General features: G+C 36.4%; 2 protein-coding genes across 2 annotated transcripts in view; both read left to right on the top strand.

Moving 5' to 3' along the window:
• LOC143905420 (osmotic avoidance abnormal protein 3) overlaps nt 1-26182 on the top strand; it is a 38357-nt gene extending 12175 nt beyond the window's left edge. The window contains exons 3-9 of the mRNA XM_077420846.1: nt 1736-2212; nt 2608-2917; nt 4549-4931; nt 5331-5845; nt 19513-19837; nt 21945-22124; nt 25305-26182. Of these exons, the coding sequence (XP_077276972.1) occupies nt 1736-2212; nt 2608-2917; nt 4549-4931; nt 5331-5845; nt 19513-19837; nt 21945-22059 (2125 nt within the window). The 3' untranslated portion in view covers nt 22060-22124; nt 25305-26182. The remainder of the gene's footprint in view (nt 1-1735; nt 2213-2607; nt 2918-4548; nt 4932-5330; nt 5846-19512; nt 19838-21944; nt 22125-25304) is intronic.
• Nucleotides 5919-14588, top strand: LOC143905419 (uncharacterized). The gene is made up of 2 exons (XM_077420845.1): nt 5919-13042; nt 13128-14588. The coding sequence occupies exon 1, from the start codon at nt 9411-9413 to the stop codon at nt 12501-12503; it is 3093 nt and encodes a 1030-aa protein (XP_077276971.1). The 5' UTR covers nt 5919-9410; the 3' UTR covers nt 12504-13042; nt 13128-14588.
• Nucleotides 26183-27652: the final 1470 nt, after the last annotated feature.

Raw genomic sequence — 27652 nt, 5'->3', positions numbered from 1 at the left:
TCAAATCCGGTCCAAGAGCCGCCACGAGCTCGCCCCTCTCAACACCCCAAAAGGGGCATATCGCGAGCGTGTGTTCAGCCAATCCTCCGCCCAGCAGCAGTACCTACAAGCCGGGCTATCCTCTTTCTCGATACGATAAAGAAAGGTGGAGAAACATCCATGGCCTGTTAGCAGTTGAGTCATTCTGTAAGTTAAGAATCCGGTACGTCTATTGAGCCATTCGTCAAAATTAGGTGCAATGGCGTCCCTCGTTCGCCTTCCCGGTAAACGGGGATCCTGAATATGCTCGGCCCACTGTCTATGCATCTCCAGACGCTCGGCAGCACGCTCCTCCTTCGGGGAATCATCGGTATAGGTGCCTAACTCCTTCATCTCGCAGAGGCGTAAATAAACCCGTCGAAGAAAAGCTGCATATAATTGTAAAGGCGGAATCCTGGCTAAAAGCGTCGCCGCCTCGTAGGACACCGTACGGTACGACATAACCGTTCTGGAGGCGACAACGCGCAGAACGCGCCATTTGACCATTTATCTACCGATCGTATTGAAAAAATTTTCGAATGCACTTGCGACATTGCTAAATTGATAGATATAAAAAAAGTGCCTCAGGAATTTTTAACATATAAAAAAAATTCGCGAAAAATTTGTTTTTATTAACGGTCTCTACCTATAGAGGATACTTCAAACTCTTGTAGATGGCGGACCAAGCTCCATTTTAAGCTAGGTATTTAGCTGATATTTAGATCCAAATGAGGATGGGTCAAATTGACCCAGTGTGTGACTACGGAGGGTTAAATATAATACATCCCTGCCACATCGTCGGTGCCAGTAGAACGCCTTTTAAATTTAGCACAGTAAATAAGTGTACGTCAAAATCTCTTATCAGACAAAACATTCAAAAACTTTTCTTTTTAAGAAATAAAAACTGAAAATAAAATTGTGTGAATACTGTTTTAATATCTCTTTTATAATCTGTGTATTTTTTTATAATTTTTTATAAATAATCTGATACACACAAAATTATCTAGATAAATCACGATAATTGTTTTATTTTTTATCTAGATTAATTAATAGCAAAATTATATTTACCTCATCTAAGATAAATTTACAGATTTTCATCTTATCTTTAACTCAAATGATTTTGAAATCATCTAAGGCAAACGCTGCTCTTAAATCAATTTCTACGAAAATATATAATACACAATATTCCATTTTAATGGAAACAAAACATATACAGGATAATTCAGAACAAACGTTTGTCCTTGAAATGTCGTATTCCTGACTTAATTCTGAGACGACTTTTTTCCAAAATTTTGTTCAAAGCTTAGAGTTTTTAAATTATAAGAAGAAATAGTTTACTTATCACAGGTCAGGTACAAGAGATAGGCAAGGACGGCACTCAACATCACAACTCAAAATCAAACGCGAACGCTAACGTGGAACCTTCCCTCTCCCACACCAGTGCCCTGTATACCCAACCTGTGATAAGCAAACTATTTCTTTTTACACTAAGCTTTGTATAAAACTTTTATAAAAAAGAAATAATCATTAGATTAGAATTAAGGAATTTTAAAGACAAACGCGTGTACTGAATCACATTCTTTAAACACGAATCGATTTACACAACGAAAACAACTCATACAAAAGTTATTCAATTTTAAAAGAGAAATATAAAAGTTCTTTAATATAGATTATATATTTCTTCTCAAATGCTTATTATTACATTTTCTACGTTCAGGTATTTGGCGTTGCTCAGTTACCTCGAGATCTACAACGAGCGATTACGAGATTTGTTACAAGACGACACTGGGGAAACCCTGACACTGAAAGAGGACCCCACGAAAGGTACCTACGTCGCGGGTGGATTGCGCGAGGTCACCGTCAAAGACGCGACTGAATGCGCCGCGTTGGTTCGACAGGGCGATCAAAGGAGAGCCGCAGCCGCGACGAAGATGAACGCTGCCAGTTCGAGGAGTCACGCTGTTTTAACTCTGTCACTCGAGGCGATCGCCATCAATGACGATGATAAACGTGGTAATGCTATCAGAAGAGGTCGATTGCATTTAGTCGATCTAGCTGGATCCGAAAGGCAAACCAGGACTGGAGCTACGGGAGATCGTTTGAAAGAAGCTGCCAGTATCAATCTGAGTTTATCGGCATTGGGGAATGTCATTAGTGCGTTAGCTGCCGGAAATGGAAGACATGTCCCTTACAGGTATTATGCAAAATCATTTTTGTATAATTTTTCATGAACTTTCAGTTTTATCTTTTCTGATTTACACCATTACTTGATGAAGTTTTCATTTTACATTATTTACGTATAATCCAAAATTGTATTTACTTAACTTTCTCATTTGAAAATTATGTCTAAACGTTGAAAACCCCATAAGAATTAAGAAACACTGCAATTACAATTTTGACTTATCTGTCTTAGATGATTTAATTATTATGCAATAAAATACAATATTATTTATAATATTATACTTATTTATACTTATTTATTACACATAATTATTTAACGCAGATTTCACTTTCTTAATATTTTACAAATTATCGAGAAGAACAAAATAAAAAGTAATTATAAACTAAAGGTATTATGATTCTTCTCAGAGATAGTAAACTGACGAGACTGCTGCGCGACAGTCTGGGTGGGAATGCCAGAACTTTGATGATCGCCTGCGTAAGCCCAAGTGACATCGACGCTGAAGAGACCCTCAGCACTCTGCGCTATGCTGCCCGAGCTCGTTGCATCAAGAATAAGCCGATCGTCAATGAAGACCCTAAAGACGCTCTTCTTAGACAATATCAATTAGAACTTCAACGTTTAAGGAAGTTGCTTGACTGCAGCGACCCATTAAACGCTGGATCGGACTTCCAAAAAGATGCGGAGGAAGAAAGAGAGAAACAATATTCCGACGAGGTGATGCAATAATTGTATAATTTTCCCTGGTAGAAATTTTGACTGGGCGCTTGCCTGGCACTGACCAGCGTTCCACACTGCCACTTCAGGAGCTGGCATGGCACGCTGGTAAGCGCCATCCGCGAAACGTCACGTTTTGCCCGCTAGCGCCACAGATTTGATGTGGTGCTGGCACGGCGCTAACATGGCGGCAATAAGGTACTATCATAATGCAGACATGGGGCTAGCGAGTTTTTAACGTGGCACGTGTATGGCGCTAACATGGCGGCAATAAGGTACTATCATAATGCAGACATGGGGCTAGCGAGTTTTTAACATGGCACGTGTATGGCGCTAACATGGCGCCAATAAGGTACAATTTCTAAATTCATATAATGCATTTATTTAAAGATTATTTATTAAATAGTTATTTTTAACAGATTGTCAATTGAACTAATAATCTATCTCATAAATTAGGAAACATGAAAATAAATATGTATTATACAATGACAAACGTGACTCTATAACAACGAGATAAAGGAAGTGGTATTAAGTTCAATAGGGAGATAAAATGACACCATTATAATTAAAAATAAAATACCTTAATATTTGGCAAATAATCACAGTCTTACTTTTGATCACGATCAAAGCGTTACGATAGATGTAGTTGTAGCCTATCAGTTCTTCTACAACTGATTAGCGCCCAATTTAATTATTTATTATTTATTGCCAAACCAAATTATTTATTTACCATTTATTTATTATTATTTATTATCATTTATTATTATTTATTATTATTTATTATAATTTATTATCATTTATTATTATTTATTGCCAGATAAATTAGTAGAGCTCTGCCAGCCGAAGGACTCCGGCCGCGGCAGGTAAAGGATAAAATAATCCTGTCTCAATTTTAACGTACATGTTTTAATAAATTTCTAAAAATTAAGAAGTCGATCTAGAAGCCAAAGAGAAGAATCTCGACAGCACCTAACGTGGCGCAAGTGTGGATCGCATTAGAAACTCAGTCAAATCCAGACCTGCGCCCGTTCAATTTTATGTAAATGCCATATTAGGCGCGGACATGGCCCTGATATGGCTCTTTCTAGTTTTTAGGATAAGGCTGTGGCGTGGCAAACTTGCATGGCGCTGACAAGTGTCGTGGCGCTGGCAAGGCAATTTCTACCAGGGTTTCTATTATACTTTTTAATTTTACAAATATATATATATATATATATATATATATATATATATAACAAAATATTCACTTTTTTGTCTTTTTTATGTACAACTTATTTATGTCTCTATAAATTTTAATAAGTATATTTTTATTAATAATATATATGTATATAAATGTCCTTATTAATTATTCTACAAATATCTCTTGCACAGTCATTCTATACACTTATTGTTATTATTATTAATTATATATTGCTAATATAGTTTTATATAAATTTAATTATAAATTTTTAGAATAAAATTTGTATATTTAATATATAAACAATCTTCTCTCTATTTATCTATTTCTTTGTAAAAAAAAAATTGCATATTTTTTTAATTTAACTTCAAAATACAGTTGATACTTTTCACTTGCATACACGATACAAATTGTACAATATATAACAATAAAAAAGATATAAATATGATTAAAGGTGGAGAGGCTACGAAAAGAGTGCGACAGTTCAAATTTATCAGCTCAAAAACTAAAAGAGGAACTAGAAGCTTTGAAATTCCGTTACGAATCGGGATTAAACATGACGAACAATATTGACAAAACTGAAAATCTTAGTCAAGAATGTGAGAAGATGAATGAGTTGGATAAAGAACGAATGGAAAGAAGAAGAAAGAAAAGAGAGGCAGCTCTACAAGACGTTCTAAGAAGGTTGGAGAAACTGACGATTGGTGGAGAAGAGATCGGTAATGCGGAACTGAAAAAAAGGAGGGAGAAAAGAAGAAAGAAGCTAGAAGTTCTTGTAGGGGCGCTGGAAGCCAACGATGCCAATGGTAGTGTTTTCCAAGTATACGGCCAACTGAGGTTTGTACAATATTCATCAATGTTTATTTGTAATTTATCTGAAGACTAAAATCATTTGAAAAAAACCGCATTATTTTAAAAAATATTTTAAAAAGTTATTTTTTTCTATTTTAATAAAAATATAATAATTTAAAAAAATTGTTTTTTGTTTTAAAAAAGTAATATTCAAACAAAATAATGTAAAATAAAATTATGTTTAAAAGGGAATAACAGAAAAGAATAGTAATAATATAAATATAATAGAAAAAAAGAGATACTAGCTCGAGATTGAAGAACAAAATATTTACTTTTTTGTCTTTTTTATGTACAACTTATTTATGTCTCTATAAATTTTAATAAGTATATTTTTATTAATAATAAAGAAATGATTACTATTGATCACTATGTTTAAAATAAAAGATCGACAGAAGATGCACTGAAGAAGATGGCGAAGCGAGTAAAACAATTAGAAGCTGAGGCAGCAGATCTCCAGGCATCCTGGGACGCCGAACGTCGCGAGCTCCTTCGAAGAGAACTGTTAACGTCCCAATTGTGCGACCTCATGGTACCCTATCTTCGTCCTGGCTGCCTCTTTCGAGATATTGCAGCGATGAGAGAAGCGGCGACCTGGTGCGATGAGCTAGGACGATGGCGCTTGCCGGATGTGTCCCCTCATATACCTCTACCTCCAGCCGCCCCCACGGCGCGGGCGGATATTCTTCACCTCACCGGTATTTCCTCCAAGGCGGATCACAATAACAATAGTAATAATAATAGTAGCAATGACGAGAATGATAGTGATCAAGATAACGATAACGAAGAAGACGGTAGACGAGATATACAGAAAAAAAACGGCTGGAATGCCGTGAACACTTATTTTCGAAGAAGCAGAGTGGATACTCTTCTAGCACACGCAAGAGAAGCGAAGACTTTCGGTAAGATTATATCATATGCGCGCGCGAGTATTATATGTTTAGATTTATGTGCGTACGCTTCTATTTAATTCGCTTATTTGCTGCAACAACGACACAACTCAAAAAACAAAGTTTTCTAGAGAATAAACTTGAGTGTTTTGAACCATTATAATTTTGTTATATTATTTTTGGTAAATTTGCAGATGTACTGTCTCACCTCAAAATCGAATAAAAAAATACGTTTTTGATAAACAGGGTATGTTGCGCAGAATAAAGTCATACACTAACGTTTTAACGTTGCGTTTAATAAAAAGGAAACTCAAGCACAATTAAAAGAATGCTTATATGTGCCACGCTTGCGGGCTTGCTCGCAAAGAGAATCTGGCGCGAACGCGATGATAAACGTGAGAGATAAAACAGGGAGCGCCGCTCTTAGGAACACGCTAGTGCTGCCAACGCAACATTTACCATTACCATCCAACACACCCCCTTAATGGTAAATCTATACACAAAAAAAATTAAAACACCCACTGAAATTTTACAGAAAAAAAACTTATTCTAAACCTAAGCCACCACGGAACTTTTCAAACTTAACTCTGCCCAAAGGTTTTGTCAGTACATCACTAATTTGCTCATCAGTACTAATATATTCAACTGATATTATATTATTGGACACTTTATCTCTAACAAAATGCATCTTAATGTCTACGTGCTTCAATTTGTGGTGAAACTCAGGATTCTTACATACTTTGATCACAGACTGATTGTCTTCAAATATCTTTACAGTTATCATTTTTCCTTCCAAGTCGAAAAACAAATTTTTTATCAAACAGGCCTCATTAGTGGCTAAACTTAAAGCTACGTATTCTGATTCGGTCGATGACAAGGCAATAGTTGATTGCTTACGAAAAGCCCATGATACACTGCAATCCAAAACTTTAAACATAACCACCGCTGACTTGCTCTACCTTGTCGCCTGCCCAATCAGCATCAACAAAACCTATTATTTTGTTAACATTACTTGCTTTACTCTTTCTAAAAACTAGGCTTAACTTAATGGTACCTTTAATATAGCGCAACACCCGCTTGAGCGCTGACCACAGATCCTCACTAGCACAAGATTGGTACCTACTCAATATACTAATTGACAAACATAGGTCAGGTCGTGCATGAACATAACATGGCATACATCAATGAGCCTATAACCATTCTACATCTACTTTCAATTTTCTCACTCTCTGATTTATCTCTTTTTAGCACGCTATGATCAAAATTTTCTACCATCGGTGTAGAAACAGCTTTGCAGTCTTTCATGTTACATTTGACTAGCAGGTTTTCTAAATATGCTGTCTGATTTATTATTATTTCCCCTTTTTCTAAATTTTGTACTATAAACATGCCCAAATATTGTCTTTCTTCTTTTCTTCACTTTTCTTCTTCCTTTTTAAGAAGAAATTTTCTGCGATGTGCCCTTTTTTCTTGCAGTAATAACAACTCCTTGTTTCCTTTACTTTACTGGTACAAAACTTTGCTAGATGCCCTTTTTTTCCACATGCGAAGCATTTCATCTTCCTTTTTACACTCCTGCTGCTGCTATAGTTCCTGCCAAGGCTACTACTTCACTTTCGCTCGAGCTCACCCTTTCCTCTTTAATTAATAACCTCGATGTAAGCTCCTCTGTTGTCTGCTTCTTTAGTGGAACTGACTCCCACGCTGATCGAAAATGCTTGTATAAGGTTCTGGTAGCGACATTAATGTCTTGGTCATGAGCATCTTATCTGAGATAGGCTCCCTGGTCTGCTTAAGTTTTGTCCGTATTTCTTCGAGTTTTGACAAAAAAACCAACATGGATTCATCTTTATACTCGCACATGAAAAACTTCTGTTGCAACAAATGCACGCTGACGACCGACTTTTTATCGTACACGGACTTTAATTTTGACCACATCTCCTTCGAACTGGTACATGACAGCAAATGTGAAAATTGCGGGACGCTCGTGCGTCCACTCCGCATTCGTGTCTAATTCTCAACTTCCCGCATTTGTTACACAATAACTATTATACAACTTTTTTATAGGGAATTTAATACTTTATCTTTTTTATTTAAAACTTAAAACATTTTTTTATTCGATCCATATTTTTGACTATAGAAGCAAAAATATAGAAAAAGTAGCGTTTTTCGACTTTTTTTTTTAAATGGCGGCTCCAATATATCCGACCGCCAAATTTTATTGCGATATTTGTTATCAGCAGCCAAAAATACGTCAGGAACGGATTTTTTAATTCTAATTTTGGGCGAGGCAGTACATCTGCAACTTTACCTTATTTTTTAATGCAATTTTGAAGTATATAATAACTGTAGAAGAATAAGAGTATCGTCGGTACAAAAGTAATGCCCACAATTTTTTTTCACATAATTTTATTCCTAGAACTTGGACGTTTACATGAGTTTAATCTTACATCTTTATGGTGCACATTTATTATTTTTCCATATAATCACCATCTCTTTCTATACACTTTTGCCATCTGTGAATAAGGCCGGTATTCATACTCTTCAAGATCGTCTTAAGTAATGTCTTAAGACGCTAATACGGCTCTGTAATTGATTCATGACATCTTAAGATTGAACTTAAGACGGTCTTAAATAACTATGAATACCGGCCTAAGACGTTATATACTCATGCGGTAAAAGTTTCTTTTATTCTTGAGGGCTCGATCAACACATTTCTTTAGCTCATTGGCATCTAAAAATTGGTGTCCACAAAGTGTATCTTTCAATAGGCCGAAGAGGCGCCAGATCCGGACTATGAGAAGGATGAGGAAGAACAGTCCATTACAGTTCAGCAATTGCCTCCCTCATCCGCAGACTGGTGTGGGGCCGTGCGTTGTCATAAAGAAGAAAAACCTCATTATTCAAATTTTTGTCAGGTCAAATTCTACAGACGAGTGACGATGAGCTAAAGAAAAGTGTTGATCAAGCCTTCACAAATAAAAGCAAAAGACTTTTACCGTACGAGTATATACTTCGTTTTATTCACAGATGGTAAAAGTGTATAGAAAGAAATGATTATTATATGGAAAAATAATAAATATACACCATAAAGATATAAGATTAAACTCATGTAAACACCCAGTAAAAGTTTCCCTGTTTGAAATCAACGTATAGAGAGAGAGAGAGATTGTGTTGGTGCAGCCATCTACTACTACGTTTACGCGAGCGTTACTTCTGTAGTAACTTACGATAATTCACCCGTTTACGCGGAGTAAATTATCGTAAGTTACTACAAAATCCCGTTTACGCGAAGAAAAATCCCGTTTACGCGAATGAATTATCGTAAGTTACTACAGAAGTAACGCTCGCGTAAACGTAGTATATGGCGTTCATCTTGCGGTAGGTCGGAACGCTCGAATGTGTGTGTGCGCGCGAAAACAGGGCCCGACCGTTCGAGAACGGCCGAGCGCGGGCTTCCCGCGCGCTTGCGTGAGCATGTTAGGAGGGGCGCGCAGCCCGGGCAAGCGAGCATTTTCAGATCTATATTCAGTTTTCCCCTGTTGCCAGTTCTGTTGACTCTAATAAAAGACCTAGGATGTGTATGAACAAGTTGCAAAAGGATTACTTTAGTGATTTAATTAATGCAGCTATGGAAGGTTTCACTCTTGGAGATATTTCTGGAGGTTGTGCGTATGATCGGTGGGCTTCCTCTGTAATTGATTGTGCCCTTAAGGCTGGTGCATCAATTTTTGATGCTACAGGACACATTCAGTATTTTGATGGAAAGTCTCAGACCTGTAAATCTTATAAACCTAATTTTAAAAATCGTCTCCGTAAACCATGGTGGGACTCGGAATGTGAGGAGGCTGTTGCTCAGAGGAAGAGATCTTTCAAGAACTGTTGTGCTCGCTTTTCTAGGGAGAATGTTGATCTGTACAGGAAGAGTTCTGATTATGCCAGAAGAACTATTCGTCGAAGAAAAAAGGAAAATTTTGTCAATTTTGTCAATGATTTAAATGAAAATTTTAATATTAAAACTTTTTGGAAAACGATCAATTCTTTTAAAAATTCTGTATTTTTTAAATCAAATAATCCTCCTTCAAGTAGTAAATTTCAAGGTATAAATAAATTCATTGATAATTTTTCACCCCCCTGGGCCTTTAATCGGTTTGAAAATATTTCCGATACCCCCTTCACCTCTTTATTCGATGACGAATTCTCCTTTTTTGAGCTTAATGTGGCTATAGACTCTTCCAGAGATTCGAGCTCTCCTGGCCCGGATCTGATTGGTTATCATCTCTTGAAGTTGCTTCCTGACTCTGCTAGATTTAAGCTCTTGGACATTTTTAACTTAATTATTCGCGATGGGTCATATCCGTCTCAATGGCGGCGATTTGATGTGATACTTATTCCTAAGCCTAACAAGGTGGACTTTAGACCTATCTCCTTGGCTTCCAATGTTTTGAAAATATTTGAAAAAATGATTAAGGGACGATTTGAGAAGTTTATTGAGTTGGAAATGCTTTTACCCAATTGTCAGTATGGATTCAGGAGGGGTAAATCATGTGATGACTGCCTGGCTCTTATCAACCTGGAGGTATATAAAGCCTTTGCTCAACGTTCCATGACGGGTGCTCTCTTTTTAGATATTAAAGGTGCCTACGATAATGTCAATCCCTGTACCTTGTTTAGTCTGATAAATAAACTTAGGATCCCTTCTGGGTATAAGAGCTTTTTCATGGACTTTCTTTCTCCTAGGTCTGCGTGTTTTTATGAGTCGGGCATTTCATATGGTAGTAGGCTTCTGCAAAGGGGCTTACCTCAGGGGTCTGTCCTGAGCCCGTTATTGTTTAATTTATATGTTAAAGATATTCTACTGCATGTTCCTCATAATGTTGCCTTATTACAATATGCTGATGATATCGCGATTTTATGTTCTGATAGTTTATTGGATAATATTATTTTTGGTTTGAGGTCGACCTTTATTCGACTGGAGAAGTGGTTGAATGATCTGGATCTGTCGGTTTCTCTCCCAAAAACTCAATTCACTATCTTTCATCGTAAAAGATCTGTGATCCTGCCTGATATTCTGGAGTTGCCTGGTGGCAATATACCTCTTAACCTTTCTGTTAAGTATCTGGGGCTGGTTATGGACCGTGGTCTTAGATGGAAGGAACATATCTCCTCTTTGCGAACCAAGTCTTTCATTTTTGTGAATATTTTGAAATGGCTGGCGGGAAGATCCTGGGGTATCAGCCCCATCCTTGCGATTAATTTCATTAACGCTACCCTTGGTGCGATTTGTGAGTGGGGTTCTATGTGGTATATTAGCGCTGCTCGCTCTTATCTCGGGACCGTCGAGAGTCTGTTATGCTCTGCGTACAAGGTTGCTCTGAATATTCCCAAATCTTCCTCTAACAGGGTGTGTTGGGTTTTTTCGGGTCAGAGATCCTTTATTAGAAGAATTTCGTATAAATGCGACAAATATTTAGGTAGATCTATTCAATTGCGTAATAATAAAATGATAAATAAGGTTGCCAATTTGCATTGGTTGAATAATCGGCAAAACACTGCTCCGAGTAACGTTCCCTTCATTGTCTCTCGATGGCCTGTAGTGGTTCCGTTCCGCAGTCATTTATATGCCTGGGATGTACATCCGGTTTTCTCTTTCCCGTCACATATTTTCGCTGTTTCCCCTCCCATAGATAGCACTTCTGGGCAGTTTGCTAAGGATAACGGTAACCCTAACTTGGCTTTCACTAATTTGATCTCTCTGAATAGATCTTCCCCTACTGAGATTGATATTTTTACCGACGGTTCTAAATCCGTGGGGACTGATGGAGTTCCATTTGCGGGCTGCTCGGTTTGGATTCCCAAATTGAATATTACTCAACGAATTAAATTGAATAGGTATACAAGCTCTTTCTCCGCGGAGGCTCTGGCGATTATTGCTGCTGTCGATTTGACGCTGGTCAATTCATGGGAACATGTTAACATTTGTACGGATTCGTGGAGCGTTTTGCAATCTATCGCAAATATTAAACCATTTAGCAATGGCAAACTTAGCCCTTTGGTTCCGAATCTTAAGTCTAAGCTTAGTCTTGCCGCTGCAAGCGGCTTGACGGTTAGATTTTCATGGTGTCCTGCACATAAGGGAATTTTGGGTAACGAGCGGGCCGACTCGGCTGCTAAGGAAGCCTCGCTAAGTGGCACCTCACTTAATAACAAAATCTCTCATAAGGATATTTCATCTCATCTTTTGTATGCTTACATTGATATTGATGCTGGGTTCTTGGACCGTATTAATAATGGATCGGGCAGGTTTTACATGGAAAATCTGGCCGATCAAAATTTGAATTTGTCATTTCTATCAAAGTTTAGAATTAGCAGGAGAGATTTTGGAATTATGGCTCGTTTGCTTGCTGGTTACCCATATACTAACGTTATTAAGTATAGGTTTGGTATCGGCGAATCCCCCTCATGTCCTTGTGGCTGGGAGTATCAAGATGTTGATCATTTATTCTGGGCATGTAGTCGGTTTGAAAGTGGTAGATCTAGGTTTTTACGATCTCTTTTTGACCTTGAACTCTTGGCTCCTTTTTCTTGCCTATATTTATATAGTAACTTAAATTACAAGATTGTTAAGGCGATACTCTCCTTTATTAAAGATTGTGATCTCGGGTTGTAAATACGTGCGCATGGCACATTTTTATTTTTGAATAGTTATCGACCTCTCAGATGGTCAAAGTTATAATTGAATCGGCTTGAAGCCTCCTGTAAATAATACAAGAGGGCTCCAGTGCTCCCCGTCACTGGATCCGCTGTCTTGTACGGAAAGCGTGGTACTGTGGCCTGTTGAGCCAGAGATCCACTAGGGGCGCAAAGAAGAAGCGAGCATTCGTCTCCCAGACATCGTGCGTGATACATCGTGCGTTATACAGAAATTCGTGTCGCATAATTGCATCATCTTTTCGCAGTTAAGTCGTAAAGTATTTGAGATCGGCCTATTCGTGTGCAATAAATAAGATAGTTGTGAAACATATACGGATCGGAAAAGGACAACAACGATCGTCACTGAGAGGAAGCCAGCGAGATACATCCTGGCGAGCCATGCCGGCACGTGGAAGGTTCGAGGAAGGCAGCCATTTTCTGGAACGTTCGAGAGAACCTTTTCGGCATGAGATAAAACGCCCTTTCGAAGTCCTGGATAAACTAGGTTTTGGCTTGGTATTTTCGAGATATACTCGTGTATGAACTTCTTACGTGATGTTATCATAAAAAACTAAAGGTAACCTGTTTAAATATATTTTAGTGGTAACGTTAGATATCGTCTATCGTTACGTGAGTGGAAACGTTAGACTTCGTCTACCGTTACGAGAGTGGAAACGTTGGACTTCGTCTACCGTTACGAGAGTGGAAACGTTAGATTTCTTCTAACGTTGCGAGAGTGATAATCTCTCCTCTCAAGGTTACCTTTTGAACTGACAATTTGCAGAAATCACGAGAGCAAGCGAAAGGAAAACTTCCTCGTCTTTTGAAAAGAGATTAAAGTTTATTTCGAGTCTAATTGTAACACTGAGTTCAGTCTAAAGTACATTAAATAATTAATCATTCGGTTGCAACCATTTTAGTTACAAGGAAAACGTTTATTTTTTTCTTTCATACGACTGTTTCATTATAATTGATTATGTCATATTCTTTATCGTCTATTACTTTGGTTTGCGGACATTCGTTACACTCACTTGTATTACGTACTAAATGAGAATGCGTTCTTTGCGAAATATATAAATAGTTCCTGGCATTGTAATAAAAACTATCGAATAACCGTTTCCGTGCGTTGCTATATAAGTTCTTATTCAATTACTTTATAATCTTCTAATAAATATCTTGCGAATTATTAGTTATCTAGTATTACGTTCATGCTGTGGTGAATTAATGTGTCAATCAAAGACTGCCTAGTACAAGATTTAGTCTAGTAAATTTAGTGAGAAACTTATCGCTTATGTTTCTGTTGTAGCTCATGTCATGTACATAGCTTATGTTGTAGTAATCGCTCATGATATAGTATAATGCTTTGCCGAGATGCAGACACTTATTTGGTAATACTCAATCAGTATTGACATTACAAATAACATCACTGAATAGACTGATGATAGTAATTCGTTATTTAAAATAAAAGATTGATGCATTATTTTCCAGATTATATATTGTACATTCTATCTGAAGTGATATTCTTGTATTAATTGATTTATGTTTATGTTTCAAACGATCCTTTCTTTAGAGAAGAACAACTAATTCTAAGCTTCACTACGTCAAGAGAAATTATACGAGAACCTACTATGACAATTCTTCTTACAATGAAGATTTCATATGATAAAGAAATACCTCAGTAAAACCTCCAAAGTATATTATGATACATATTTAAAGAAAGGACTGTTCTATAATAACCATTTATTTGTTTCTTTTAAGCATTTGAGACATTTATTGTACTTATATTGTATTTTTATATTACCGATGTATAATTTTGTTCACGAATACTGGGAAGGTTTTAGGGCAGTTTCCCTTCTCCTATGCAACAAATGTTGGTATTCTTTGTATAGTTCTGCCCACTTTAAACTTTTGATTTGAATTACATATAAATCACGAAACGCAATCTCTCTTTCAGTAAACGGATTCTTTTCATTTGTTCCTTCCTCATCTGACTCTTGAGATCAGGCTTGTGCGCGAGCTTGTGCAGACATTCCCACAGAAATAAAATTTTCTGAAAATAAAATCAGGAGGCATTATTTTTGTACCTCGGATATATATTTTTTTTTTGTTTTGCGTTCGGGATGAAAATGCTTAACGCATACCCTAGAGCCAGTCTCCAAGGTTATGTCGGGCTTGCACCGGCTAAAAAACATCCCCGAGCGTGTAACCAACTCAACACGGAGAAAATTAGTACGGTTGTTACAACAACATTCTCTATATGATTGAAAAAGAAATGTATGTAAATTCAAGTTATATCAAGAGACACGGTAGTGTCTCGCGCCAAGTACACGCGGAGCGAGACCGACCGTGACTCTTTTACGCGACGCGACGGGTTGCGAGTAGTCGAGATGTTGAGATCTCGATAACGAGTGAACGGATCAAATTCTAAGTAGGCTTGATCGATAGCTTGGGGTCCAATTAGGGGAGGGTTTATCTCATAATATTCCGCTCCGTGCCCTACGAGCGGAGATATTGCGACGCAAAGTCCAAATGTGAAAATTTATTTTTAAGATACGTATACTACTACTTCTAACGCCGACGTCTGATATGTTGACGTCATAATCAGAAACGTTACTTTCACTTTTTCGACGCTGGCGGCGCAGGTATCGCCAGTTTCGATATCGCGCGCGTATTTCGAAATTAGGTCGATAGACTTATCGGTCAGGAGGAAGATTTCTATTTAGGTAAAAAAATTAGGTATATATATAAATAATATATATTGAGTCAACGCGGAAAAGAAGATTTTCTACGCTTGGCAGAAAATGCCGCAAGGGAATTTTTAAGTCGATTCTTATGAATTAAGCTTGAATTCGATGTCTAGGTATCCCAGGTTGCCGATGACGAGGTCCAGATAGTGCGCTTCATAGTTTTCGGTGTCCAGGTGTAATAACACGTTGAATTCGATGTCTACGTGTCCCAAGTTGCCGATGACGAGGTCCTCATAGTGCGCTCCGTAGTATTTGGTGTCTACGTGTATTAATACCTTGAATTCGATGTCTAGTGTACCAGGTTGCCGATGACGAAGTCCACATAGTGCGCTTCATAGTTTTCGGTGTCCAGGTGTAATAATACGTTGAATTCGATGTCCACGTATCCCAGGTTGTCGATGACGGGATCCAAATAGTGCGCTTCAGAGTTTTCGGTGTCCATGTGTAATCGTACGTTGAATTCGATGTCTAGGTATCCCAGGTTGCCGATGACGAGGTCCAGATAGTGCGCTTCATAGTTTTCGGTGTCCAGGTGTAATAACACGTTGAATTCGATGTCTACGTGTCCCAGGTTGCCGATGACGAGGTCCACATAGTGCGCTCCGTAGTTTTCGGTGTCCAGGTGTAATCGTACGTTGAATTCGATGTCTAGGTGTCCCAGGTTGTCGATGACGAGGTCCACATAGTGCGCTCCGTAGTTTTCGGTGTCTACGTGTATTAATATCTTGGATTCGATGTCCACGTATCCCAGGTTGCCGATGACGGGATCCAGATAGTGCGCTTCATAATTTTTGGTGTCCAGGTGTAATCGTACGTTGAATTCGATGTCTAGGTGTCCCAGGTTGCCGATGACGAAGTCCACATAGTGCGCTCCGTAGTTTTCGGTGTCTACGTGTATTAATACCTTGAAATTTATGTCTAGGTGTCCCAGGTTGCTGATGACGAAGTCCAGATAACGCGCTCTGTAGTTTTCGGTGTCTAGGTGTAATAATACCTCGAATTCAATGTCTACGTGTTCCAGGTTGCCGATGACAAGGTCCACATAGTGCGCTTCATAGTTTTTGGTGTCTAGGTGTATTAATAACTTTAGATCTGAATGGGTGCGTTCAGCCGATACTCCGCTAGCCTAGCAATCGTGAGCAGTCGCTCGTTTTCGCTCGTTTCCTCTCTTTTTAATCCATTAGGTCAAAAGAGAGGAAACGAGCGAAAACGAGCGACTGCTCACGATTGCTAGGCTAGCGGAGTATCGGCTGAACGCACCTAATGTAAGACACGTAGATATCGAATTCGAGGTATTAATACATGTAGACACCGAAAACTACGAAGCGCACTATGTGGACCTCGTCATCGGCAACTTGGAACACGTGGCCATCGAATTCAAGGTATTAATACACCTGGACACCGAAAACTATAGAGCGCACTATGTGGACCTCGTCATCGGCAACCTGGGACACCTAGACATTGAATTCAAGCTTGATTCATAAGAATCGATTTAAAATTTCCCTAGCAGCAGAATTAAAATTATGTCATGACATAATAAAAATCGCTAAATTAAAATTATGTGTAGACATAATAAAAATTGGACGAAAATTATGTCTAAACATAATAAAAATTGGATGAATTAAAATTATGTTTGACGTAAAAATAATTATCAAAAATATCGATACCTGAAGATATCGGTACATATACAGTTGCGAACAACATTCAGTAAGACACGCAAATAAAAATAAATAAAGAATTTTACAGTTAACGACTTATTAACATTAATCATGCTTTATTGCGATTATGTTTTATGTTGAAATTGAAAAATATATACAAGGTGTACAACTAAAAGGGTTACAGATTATTATTTAAAAAAAACTAAGCAAAATATTAAATTGTTGTTTTCTTTAGAAATAATAGTCCGTAACACTTTTAGCTTCATACCTTGTATTATATACTGTTTATAAGATTATAAGGTATATTGTTTATAAGATTAAGATGCGTAACACTACAAAAAGGCATAATATCCGTACAAAATTACCTTTTTAAAAAAAAGGTAAAAAAGAGCGCCAAGTACACGCATAGTAGTGTATATGTATTATGTTGTTACCCTGTTATGTTGTTACCTCGAAAAAAAAAACGAAGTGGTAGTATTATACCTCCAAATAGCTTTATCCTGTACATACTGTTTATAAAATGCGTAATATACTACAAAAAGGCGTGATATCCGCACAAATTTACCTTTTTTAAAAAAAGGTAAAAAAAAGCGCCAAGTACACGTATAGTAGTGTATATGCTGTTACCTAAGAAAAAAAGATAGTGGTAGTATTATACCTCGAAAAAACCTAAGTAACAAGTGGTAGATCTTTATATCTCGAAAAATCTCGAAAAAATCTAAGCAGTAGTATCTTTATTTCCGAAAAATTATAACCCAAGTGATACACGTCACAAAATTATGTTACCTTATATATCAAAAAGAAGAGTCGCGCTTCAAGTGATCTATTACAATTACAAAAAAGAAATAATATTTCTTTAAATTAGAGCGCCAATTACAGAGAGAACATGTATATTGCCTCAAAAAATAATTGTTGCATTACTTTGAAAAATCTTTACATTGTGTCAATTAGAAATGAATGTATGATAACAATTTTATAAAATTAAAAAATTTTGTTTAAATTTTAACAAGGGAATACAAGATATTTAAATACAAAGTTTACATGTGTATTTTTTAATGGCCACAAAGAATTACAGAGGTAACAGTACAAAATAAAAATATTCTATTAAAATACATAAATTTTTCTTGTAAAAAAACTTGGCGCTGTTAGACCTCTTTATATATATATATATATATATATATATATATATATATATATATAATTATATATATATATAATTTAATATTACTCCCATCGCATTCTTCTCTGAATTATTTTTATTTATTGTTGTCCTTATTTATTTAAAATTTCGAGGTCTAACAGCGCCACGTTTTTTTACAAGAAAAATTTATGTATTTTAATAAAATATTTTTATTTTGTACTGTTATCTCTGTAATTCTTTGTGACCATTAAAAAATACACATGTAAACTTTGTATTTAATTTGAATATCTTGTATTCCCTTGTTAAATTTAAATAAAATTTTTTAATCTTATAAAATTGTTATCATACATTCTTTTCTAATTGACACAATGTAAGGATTTTTCAAAGTAGTGCAACAATTATTTTTTGAGGCAATATACATGTTCTCTCTGTAATTGGCGCTCTAATTTAAAGAGATATCATTTCTTTTTTGTAATTGTAATAGATCACTTGAAGCGCGACTCTTCTTTTTGATAAGGTAACATAATTTTGTGACGTGTATCACTTGGGTTATAATTTTTCGGAAATAAAGATACTACTGCTTAGATTTTTTCGAGATTTTTCGAGATATAAAAATCTACCACTTGTTACTTAGGTTTTTTTGAGGTATAATACTACCACTTTCTTTTTTTTTTTTAGGTAAAGATCTACCACTTGTTACTTATGTTTTTTCAAGGTATAATACTACCACTTTCTTTTTTTTTTTTGGTTGATATTTACATTAAATGTAGCTAAGATATGCTCATATGTACGGTTCTCATAATTGTATAGTTCTTACTATAAGTAGCATTCGGTTACAATACCCTCATATATAGTTACCTTAGGATTATTGGTACTCTCTCGAAAGTGGCAGTCTGCAGCATAAATAGTATAATTGAGAGATCTATAAGATGTATAGTTGCACGGTACAGCACTAATTGTGAGAGTTCAGTTCAATCGCAAAGTCACTTCCAGAGTACGTTATGGTTTCCATAACCTTTTTGCATTGATGAACAAAAAATAACATTATTATTCTGTTGTAGCAACTCTATCTTTTTCTCCGTGTATTAGCTCTTTATTCAATATATATTAAATTCTCACCTTTCTTTTGCAAACAACTCTAAAATGACAATTTTTAAGTTACATTGTTGTAGTCGCAATTATTTTTTTTTATCTTAAAAATACTAATAAAAGTACCACTAATGATTTTGAATTTAAGACATCTTACAAGATGGTGTATTGAGTCAGCTGCACTTTAAATTAAATAGGAATCAATTTTGATAGTGAATGTTTTGATTATATGTATTGTATCAGTTTGAAATTCACAATTATAATATACAAACTGTTAAATTTCGAAAAAAATGTTTCTGTTGTTAAGATTTTTTAATTGGAAATTGTTATCAAATGATACAAATGCTACAGAACCGGGAAATCGACTGAGCAAATCAGGAGGCTCGGAAGACTTGGGACCGATTGCAGGTGGCAGCGGTTATCTACAGCTCAATGCACTGAATTTGCAAAGTAACACGCCGATGCGCGGCGAAAGCAACTACAGTCCGAACCAGCGTAAATCGACGATACGCGGTGGCTGGGTTTACGATGAGCAGCCTAACCGACCTACCTATAACTCTTTCATCAATACCACGAAGAAACCTCCTCCAAGAATATTGGAAGCCTTACCTTCGTACCCGCATGACGATACATCATTCAAATCACCCGTTCGTCTCAAAGAGATGGAGTTGAAAGAGTAAGTGATTCTTATATTAACAAATAAATTTAATATTTAATAAATTTTAAATAGATTTAGATAATTATATGTATGTATGTAAGTGTTTATTGCATTTCCCCGCAGGGCTTACAAGGCGTTTTTTTTACTGAGGAGCGTACCCAAACCTCTTACAATAGTTCCCCTTCTTTCATTTCCTGGCCATGTGCGACCTCACAATAAATCTTTTTCCCTTCCTTTAGCCCTCTCCTCTTCCTTCACGTCTTTGTTCGTCTCCCTCCACCTCTTCCTGTCTCAGCTCTTCCCTCCTGTCTGTCTCCTGCCCTGGGTCTGTTGATCCTCTTCCCCGCTCCTGCGGAGTTTCTCCTCCGTCTCTCTCGTGCTCTCCTCCACCTCCTACCTCCTCTCACTCCTGCTCTCCTCCTCTCCTCCACTCTCTCTCCTATTCTAACTTCCCCTCCCTCTCTCTCTCTTATCCTCGTCTCCCCCTATCTGTCCTCAGCTATCTTTACCCTTAGACTCTTTCTCGCTACCTCTGCCTAACCTCTCCAAATCTTCCCAGCAACTCTGCCCTCTCCCTCTCATCCTCCATCTCCACTATCAAAACCTCTCTCCCTCCTTCCCCTTTCCTTTCCCAGACCCTTTCTCCTTTCCATCCTACCTCCCTCTTACTCTTTTTTCTTCCTATGGCCTTCGTCCTCGTCCGCATCCATACCCTCGCCTCCACCGCTTTATCCTCGTCCATCTTCACCCTTCCCACTCTCCTTCCTTCTTCTTGCCAACCAAAGTCCAGCTCACGCACGCTCGTCACTTCCTCCCCTTCCTCGTTCCACTTCTACGTCGCCTTCTCTCCTTCTCCTTTCATCACCTATCTATCCGTCCAGCCCCTTCAATCGTTCGATCCATCGATCTGTCGAGCCGACTCCCTGCTCTGTTCCACACCTGCCGCGCCACCATCGCCAAACCCTCTTTCTCGACAGGTCAATCGATCGCCCGATCGATACTCTCTGCTACCAACTCGCTCAGCTCCCTCGTCGTGTAACCTGGGCTGCTACCTCCGTTCCTTCAATCCCGCCCTTCTCTCCCTCGCTCCTCTTGTTCCTCCTCTACTTACAGTTCTCAGTCCGCTCCTCCACGATTTTTCTCCTTCGCATTTCCCTTAAACCTTTTCCGTTCACCTTCTGTATAATTTCCTCCTTTACACTTCTGCCTCCTTTCAAACCTCTGCCAGTGCGTCCAACTTTTCTCGGTTCCCTGCCTCTCCTCTCAGTCGTACCAATCCTTTTCAGCTACTATCCAGCGCCGCTGTCTCAACTTTTTTCCTCTTGCTACGCCCTCTAGCCTCTCCGCTTTCCCCACACAACCTCTCACCCGTTGATGTCCCGCGCCGCCGTATCTACTTTCCTCCTCCTACCGCGTCCTCTATCCTCACCGTTCCCCTTGCCAACCTCTCTTCCGTCTGCACACCATTCCGCTCCGCGCTCATCACCACCGGTGCGCCTGCGCGAGCGCCGCGTGATCTCGCGTCAGTGCTGCTGCCCCCGCTCGTCTCCCCCCTCTCGCTCCATCAGCCTCTCTCCTAAACCTCCATATCACTCAGCCCTTTTCATCCTCCGTTTCTCTCCTCCTGCTTCGATTTTCCCGTCTCCTTCATTTTCTCATCTTCCTCTATGCCCTCTCCATCCAATCCGCCTCTTCCGGCCTCTCTCTCTCCCTTCTTTCTCCTCTCGCACCACTTTCTCCGCTCCTCTCTCCTTGGGCCGTCCACCACGTCCAAGTTACACGTTACCCGAGTCCCATTTTTAGATAATTATACTATTTCTTTTTAATTTTAAGAATTTTCCTGGAGTATAGCTTAAATTTAATGGAAATTATAAGTAAACCACAATTTTCGTTAAATTTCATTGAAAATTAAACGTACAATTTATTTTAATTATTTTATTTTTTATTATTAAAAAATGTTTATTGTTATTTTTTTTAACTTAGGTAATATTTTACTTTTATTAGTCTTATTTTATTTACATAAATAATTTAATTATATTCTATTATTAATCTCTCTCTATAAGTAAAAAAGTTTAATATTTAACTTATTAATCTTCACAAAATTACTTTATACTTTTGATATTAGAATATCTGAAGACTGTCAGGAGCGAGAACTGCCACCAAGATTACTACGCAGCAACGATACTTTTACCCGCCATCATCCATTCCATGTCGAACATACCTGTTCGCCAACTTATTGACAAGCCAGCCGATAATTTTTAATAAAAACATTTTGTATTAAAGAAGAAGCTAAGAGAAATATAAGGTATGTTAATTCAAGAAAAAGGTATAAAAGAAAACAATACATTTCTATAATGTAAAAGAATTAATTTCGTTATTTATTAAACTGTTAATGATTAGATTAGTTGTTAATTGTAAATTATACAATTTGATATCAGAAGAGCATAACCACAATAGTTAATTATTTTCTTAAATAAAATTAAAATTGAAATTTATAATGCAGCTTATAATATAATACACTTTCTAAAAATTCTTTTCACTCAAATATATATTAGAGTAACTCTGAAAGAAAAGACTACTTTAAAAAATGTATTAAAGTAAAGACAAGCAAATTCATTTCAACCTATCTATATAATTCTATCCAAATAATTAATTTAATATGTTTACGTACTAAAAAAGTTTAATCTATTTTATTATTCTTTCTATTATCTGTTGTAAAGAAGGAAGAAAGGAAAAAAAGAAAAAAAAGATTTGGTTCATCTTTTATTAAGTACTAGTATCTGATTTAATAACAGAAAGAAAGAGAGAGAGAGAGAGAGAGAGAGAGAGAGAGAGAGAGAGAGAGAGAGTGCTTGCGTATACGTGTGCATATGCGTGTGCGTATGCGTGTGCATGTACGTGTGCGTGCGTATATAAATATTAAATTCTTTTAAAAGTTAATTAATGATAAGAAAAATATTAATATCCTCCTTTAATAAAAAAAATAATAATTTTATGTTAAAGAATAAATTATTAAATTGTGAAGAAAATAGTAAATAAAACACACATTATTAAAAGTAATACAGTTACATTTTAAATATAGTTATATTTTTATAATCAGCATACACAATATAATTTGAGACTAATAATACATTAATGAAAATATTAATATTTTATGCTTTTAAAACATCTTTATGTAAAACAAACTTTTTCATATTACATTTTCAACAAAATAAACAAAATATTCATAATTTTTATTCTGTAATTAAATAATTAAATAAATATGTATATATATATATATATATATATGTATGTATACATATATGCGTACCTATACCTACATATACATATATATACATACATATATACATACACATACCTACATATATATATATAATATATATATATATTATATATATATAATTATTATATAGTCAGAATTTTTTCACTGGAACGATTATTATAAATGTATTAAGAATCATTTCTAGAAGCATGTATCAAAATCTTGAAACATCTTTTTGTTTATTGTCATTTTGTTACGTTTTTTATTTTTACAAAAATAATAATAATTAAATGTAAGCAACTTAAAAAAAATTTATCTCTTAAAGTTTATCTATCTTTTCCGAAACTGACTTAAATCTATCATAATATATAGGGTAGGTATATAGTCCATCAATGAACCAGTAATACACTATGAACCATTGCGATATTTCATAAATGTAATGTTGCTAGATTGTACTTGTTGTCATACAACAGCTCGCATTTGAACTTTTTGGCTCCCCAATTGACCGGCAAATCGCGCGAAGGATGGTTGCGAAGGTGGCAGTTTGAGGCCACATTTTATGATTTTTGAGTCACAAACTAAGTTTTTTTCGTAAGTTTTACGTATTTTTCATGTTTTTATTGTTATATCTATTATTTTTTTTATTATTCTATAATTGTGTACGTATATTTGGCTTTATAATTCTGTATATAAGCAACTTTCTTCTATTGCATTATTTTACTGTATTTTTTAGAGATTATCGTAAAAAATGTTATATGGTCTACAATGAACAATTTTGTTTTTTACTACAGTTATCTGTGTTATAAGTCTTATTAAACTGGCTATAAGTTATTGCTACAATAAATAATAATCTAAGTGAGAAAAAGTCTGATAAAAAGTAATAATTTTAATTGTAAGTTTCAAATAATAAAAACATAACATATATAATTAAGTTAGCTTTAATTTTACTTATCATGTCTTATATAGTTATCTCTTCCCTAAATAAACATTTTAAAACATAGTAAAACTAAAATAACACTAACAATTTACAGTATAAAAGATGTAGTTTATTGTTAAAAATGGCTATTAGGTTCATTGTGTGTGTACACATCCCTGTACATAATGAACAATTTGACATTGTTTTAAAAAAATAAAAATTGTGGCTAAACTTGAAAAATGACTTATAAATCGTATACAGTATATAGCCAACTAAATTCATGAACTGCAAAAACATAGATCTCCAACTCAATAATTGAGAGAGATATAAACCTCTGAAATTTTTATGGTTTATTGTTGGACTACTTACCCTACAATAAATTCAATTGTAATCAATCAATAGTCTGTTTCTCCTCAAATTATCATAATGTAAGAAAATAATATTACGAAATTTTCCCTTTCCGGCTTCTATGTTGCTCTTCTTCTTATTCTTCTTTTATTTTTTGCACAATATTTTATTTTTTATGTAAATATGGAAATAAATTTAATTTTATATAATACAATAGTTTATAAAATTTGCGTATTTACGAATTATATATCTAATTTTTAATTAATTTAAACATTATCGAAAATATCTTGATCGCGGATTACTTGATTTCCTAATCTATTTTGATGCTTGACCTTCGTACATATGTGTAACAAACAAACAAAATGCGACGCGATCTCGTGAAACGATTTAAACCAGTTGAATTTCACAATAAGCCGACCATATGTATATTCAATTATGGCTATTACGACATGGCAAAGAGATTCTGAAATAAAAAGTTTTAGGCATTCTGTGTGTAATAAATTCTCGATAACAATCTGTAAAACGTACTGAATTTTTTCCGCGTGTTGTCAAAAATCGACTTGAATCATTACAAAACATAATACAATAAATCATTGTACAATAATATAAAAAGTTTTGTGCTCGTCTTAAAAAATTTTAGCGAAAGAGAGAGAGGGGGAGAGTGATGCTAGTTTTCTAATAAAACCTTGTTTTATTTATAATAAATTTCTTGTTTCTTGTTTCTTATAAATAAGGCATTTATAATTTATAAATTAGATACGTGTATATAGCTTTGTACTTATTTTTGTCACCGAATAATTTAAGAATAATCATGCACGATTACATAACATGATTATATTGCATGTAGATCTCTGGACTCCATCCTTACGCAATCATCCAGTTGTCAGGCTATCTCTCGATTTTAAATCATTCCGCTGTGATATTTATACACTACTAATTGTGGTTTCTCTGACACGCAGGTTCAAGAAACAGAGGTCAGGTTGAAAGGAATTTCAAGGTGGCATCGATGAAAATCGGCGAAACTATTTGATGCATCAAAAATATTAACGGTGATGAATTAAACTCTAATCCATAAAATGCTGTGCCTTCGGTCTTTTCCGAGAGATGATTTTGTAACTTGTTTAGTAGACCGTAACTCTTTCAGTAGGCTGTAACTCTTCGACAGTTTCGCTATATATCGTTATATATTTGCGTTATATGGTAAAAAATTAAGCTGTGCAACGATAATATAACGATAATAACAAAATAAGAGTACAGAATAGGAATATGAAGCTCTTGCTTAAGAAACAGATATATGTGAAAGAAATATTTGAATATACATATTTTTATATGTCCCCCTGGATAACGTACCTGAGATATGCCTGTTTTAATAAACCTAGAAGTGAAAGTTCAGAAACAAATCATGAAGTAATTTTACGAAGAGCAAATACGCGAAATATGAAAAAAAGCAGCCAGATATTTATTATATAACACATACAAGGGTAAATATGCATATTAGGTCAAACCTCACCGATGACTTGGACCTTGACATATGTTGTCAAGGTCACCCTCCTGAGTGACCTTCAGAAGGTTTTAGCCGGCGGTCATTGTTTATTAAAAAGTTATAAACAAAAAATGTTTCGAAAATATAGCAGCTATTTTGAGTATTGGAAGGCATAAATGACTAATATATATGTCGAAATAGTTCACGCATACACTTTTCACGCAAACCGAGGTTTACGCACACCTCCCCCTGCTTTCGGGGGAGGTGCGGTAGTCCCGAAATAGTTCACGCATACACTTTTCACGCGAACCGAGGTTCACGCACACCCCCCCCCCCCCGTGCTTTCGGGGGAGGTGCGGTAGCCCCGAAACAGTTCACGTATACGCTTTCCACGCGAACCGAGGTTCACGCACACTCCCCCGTGCTTTCGGGGGAGGTGCGGTAGCCCCGAAATAGTTCACGCATACACTTTTTACGCAAATCGAGGTTTACGCACACCTCCTCCTGCTTTCGGGGGAAGTGCGGTAGTCCCGAAATAGTTCACGTATACACTTTTCACGCGAACTGAGGTTCACGCACACCCACCCCCGTGCTTTCGGGGGAAGTGCGGTAGCCGTTTTATTACTTTTGTGTATTTAATTTACATACTTAAAATTTTGCGTATTTTGTCCAATTAAGTGTATGTGTGAACTATTCGGGACTACCGCACCTCCCCCGAAAGCACAGGGGGTGTGCGTGAACCTCGGTTTGCGTGGAAAGTGTATGCGTGAATTATTTTGGGGCTACCGCACCTCCCCCGAAAGCACGGGGGGGGGGGTGTGCGTGAACTTCGGTTCGCGTGAAAAGCGTATGCGTGAACTGTTTCGGGGCTACCGCACCTCCCCCGAAAGCACGGGGGGGTGTGCGTGAACCTCGGTTCGCGTGGAAAGTGTATGCGTGAATTATTTCGGGGCTACCGCACCTCCCCCGAAAGCACGGTGGGGGGGGGTGTGCGCGTGAACCTCGGTTCGCGTGGAAAGCGTATGCGTGAACTGTTTCGGGGCTACCGCACCTCCCCCGAAAGCACGGGGGGGTGTGCGTGAACCTCGGTTCGCGTGGAAAGTGTATGCGTGAATTTTTCATGCGTGGAAAGTTAATATGCGAGATGCCACATGGGTTAGATGACGCGCTTTAAAAGTATTCAACTGTTTAAAGAGCGTCATCTAACCCATGTATTCTCTGCTTTAACAAAAAGACTTCAATTTATCAACAATTTACTACTTTAAATGTTGTGTTTTGGTAAAGCAGCGACTTTCTCGCGAAATAAAGTATTCTCTGCTTTAAAAAAGAAACGTAATATTAGTCATTTATGCCTTCCAATACTCAAAATATCTGCTATATTTTTCAAACTTTTTTTGTTTATAACTTTTTAATACACAATGACCGCCGGCTAAAACCTTCTGAAGGTCACTCAGGAGGGTGACCTTGACAACATATGTCAAGGTCAATGTCATCGGTGAGATTTGACCTAATATGCATATTTACCATATTATTTTATAAGCATTAATTTAAAAAATAATATATATATATATATATATATATATATATATATATATATATAAATATCTAATAATATTAAATAAATTTTAAAAATCTAAACTCTCACTTTCACTCTCACCGCTAAGGCATCCCTGGTGGGAATTGGCAACTGGTTTGTAAATTTAGGTAAGAGCTATAAAGAAAGACTAGATACACTTTGTAACGATGAGTTAGGAATAGAAAAAGGAAGGATACTAAAAAGGCTTTGGAAAGAGAAAGAAAGGATGCGGAAACAGGTTAGAACAT

Source organism: Temnothorax americanus, unplaced genomic scaffold (assembly GCF_048541705.1).
Source record: "Temnothorax americanus isolate GAGA-0224 unplaced genomic scaffold, ASM4854170v1 Scaffold61, whole genome shotgun sequence".
In the NCBI taxonomy this organism is placed as follows: domain Eukaryota; kingdom Metazoa; phylum Arthropoda; class Insecta; order Hymenoptera; family Formicidae; genus Temnothorax; species Temnothorax americanus.
The sequence above is the reverse complement of the archived record's forward strand: the minus strand, read 5'-3'. Positions and strand labels throughout refer to the sequence as shown.